Below are 600 nucleotides of genomic sequence, written 5' to 3' on the forward strand. Positions count from 1 at the left end.
AGATTAAAGATAGATAGATGTGCTTACTTGGTTGTATTTGATGATTCTGTGTATGGTTGTGATTAGGAAGCATCGAAGCCCTGGTTCAACAATCGAGATGCTTTAGATGAGACAGCTTCTCACCCCAATCGCTACTCGAATGCTGTAGGGCGATATCTCCCCCCTTCTATATCTACAGCAGTCGCCTCCTCTTCTACTTCTTCTCGTGCCTCCAAGGCTTTAACAGATAAGAAAGAAGAAGCTAAAAAGAAAAAACGATCAGCCAGTGACCGAGATGACGAAGAAGAATCTCAAGGAATGGCTCAACCAATGCCTCCTAATTCTTCTTCATCTTCATCTACCTCTTCTTCTGCGTCTTTCTCATCTTTAAGAGAGAAGTGTAAGAATAATCCAGCTTTACTTGAGTATGCGTCTATACCGCAGAAAGTGAAGATCGCTAGGACATCTTTCGATTTCTCTAGTTGGTAGTAGTAGTCATTACTCAATTCTCTCTGTATTGAACTTAGAAGGAATGTCTCTCATTCATTCCTTTTCATGTAAGCTCCTGATCTTGGCTGTTTACTCATGTTAAGAAAGAAGGTAGGAAGGTCTTGATACCCC

The 600-nt window shown here is 41.2% G+C and overlaps 1 protein-coding gene across 1 annotated transcript in view; it reads left to right on the plus strand.

Annotated features, from left to right (window-relative positions):
• The window catches only part of CSUI_010703 (peptidyl-prolyl cis-trans cyclophilin-type domain-containing), a 10,451-nt gene extending 9,851 nt beyond the window's left edge, over window positions 1–600 (plus strand). The window contains exon 9 of the mRNA XM_068070805.1: window positions 67–600. Within this exon, the coding sequence (XP_067917219.1) occupies window positions 67–468 (402 nt within the window). The 3' untranslated portion in view covers window positions 469–600. The remainder of the gene's footprint in view (window positions 1–66) is intronic.

The sequence above is a fragment of the Cystoisospora suis genome (genome assembly GCF_002600585.1).
Source record: "Cystoisospora suis strain Wien I chromosome Unknown contig_8041, whole genome shotgun sequence".
Classification (NCBI taxonomy): Eukaryota; Apicomplexa; class Conoidasida; order Eucoccidiorida; family Sarcocystidae; genus Cystoisospora; species Cystoisospora suis.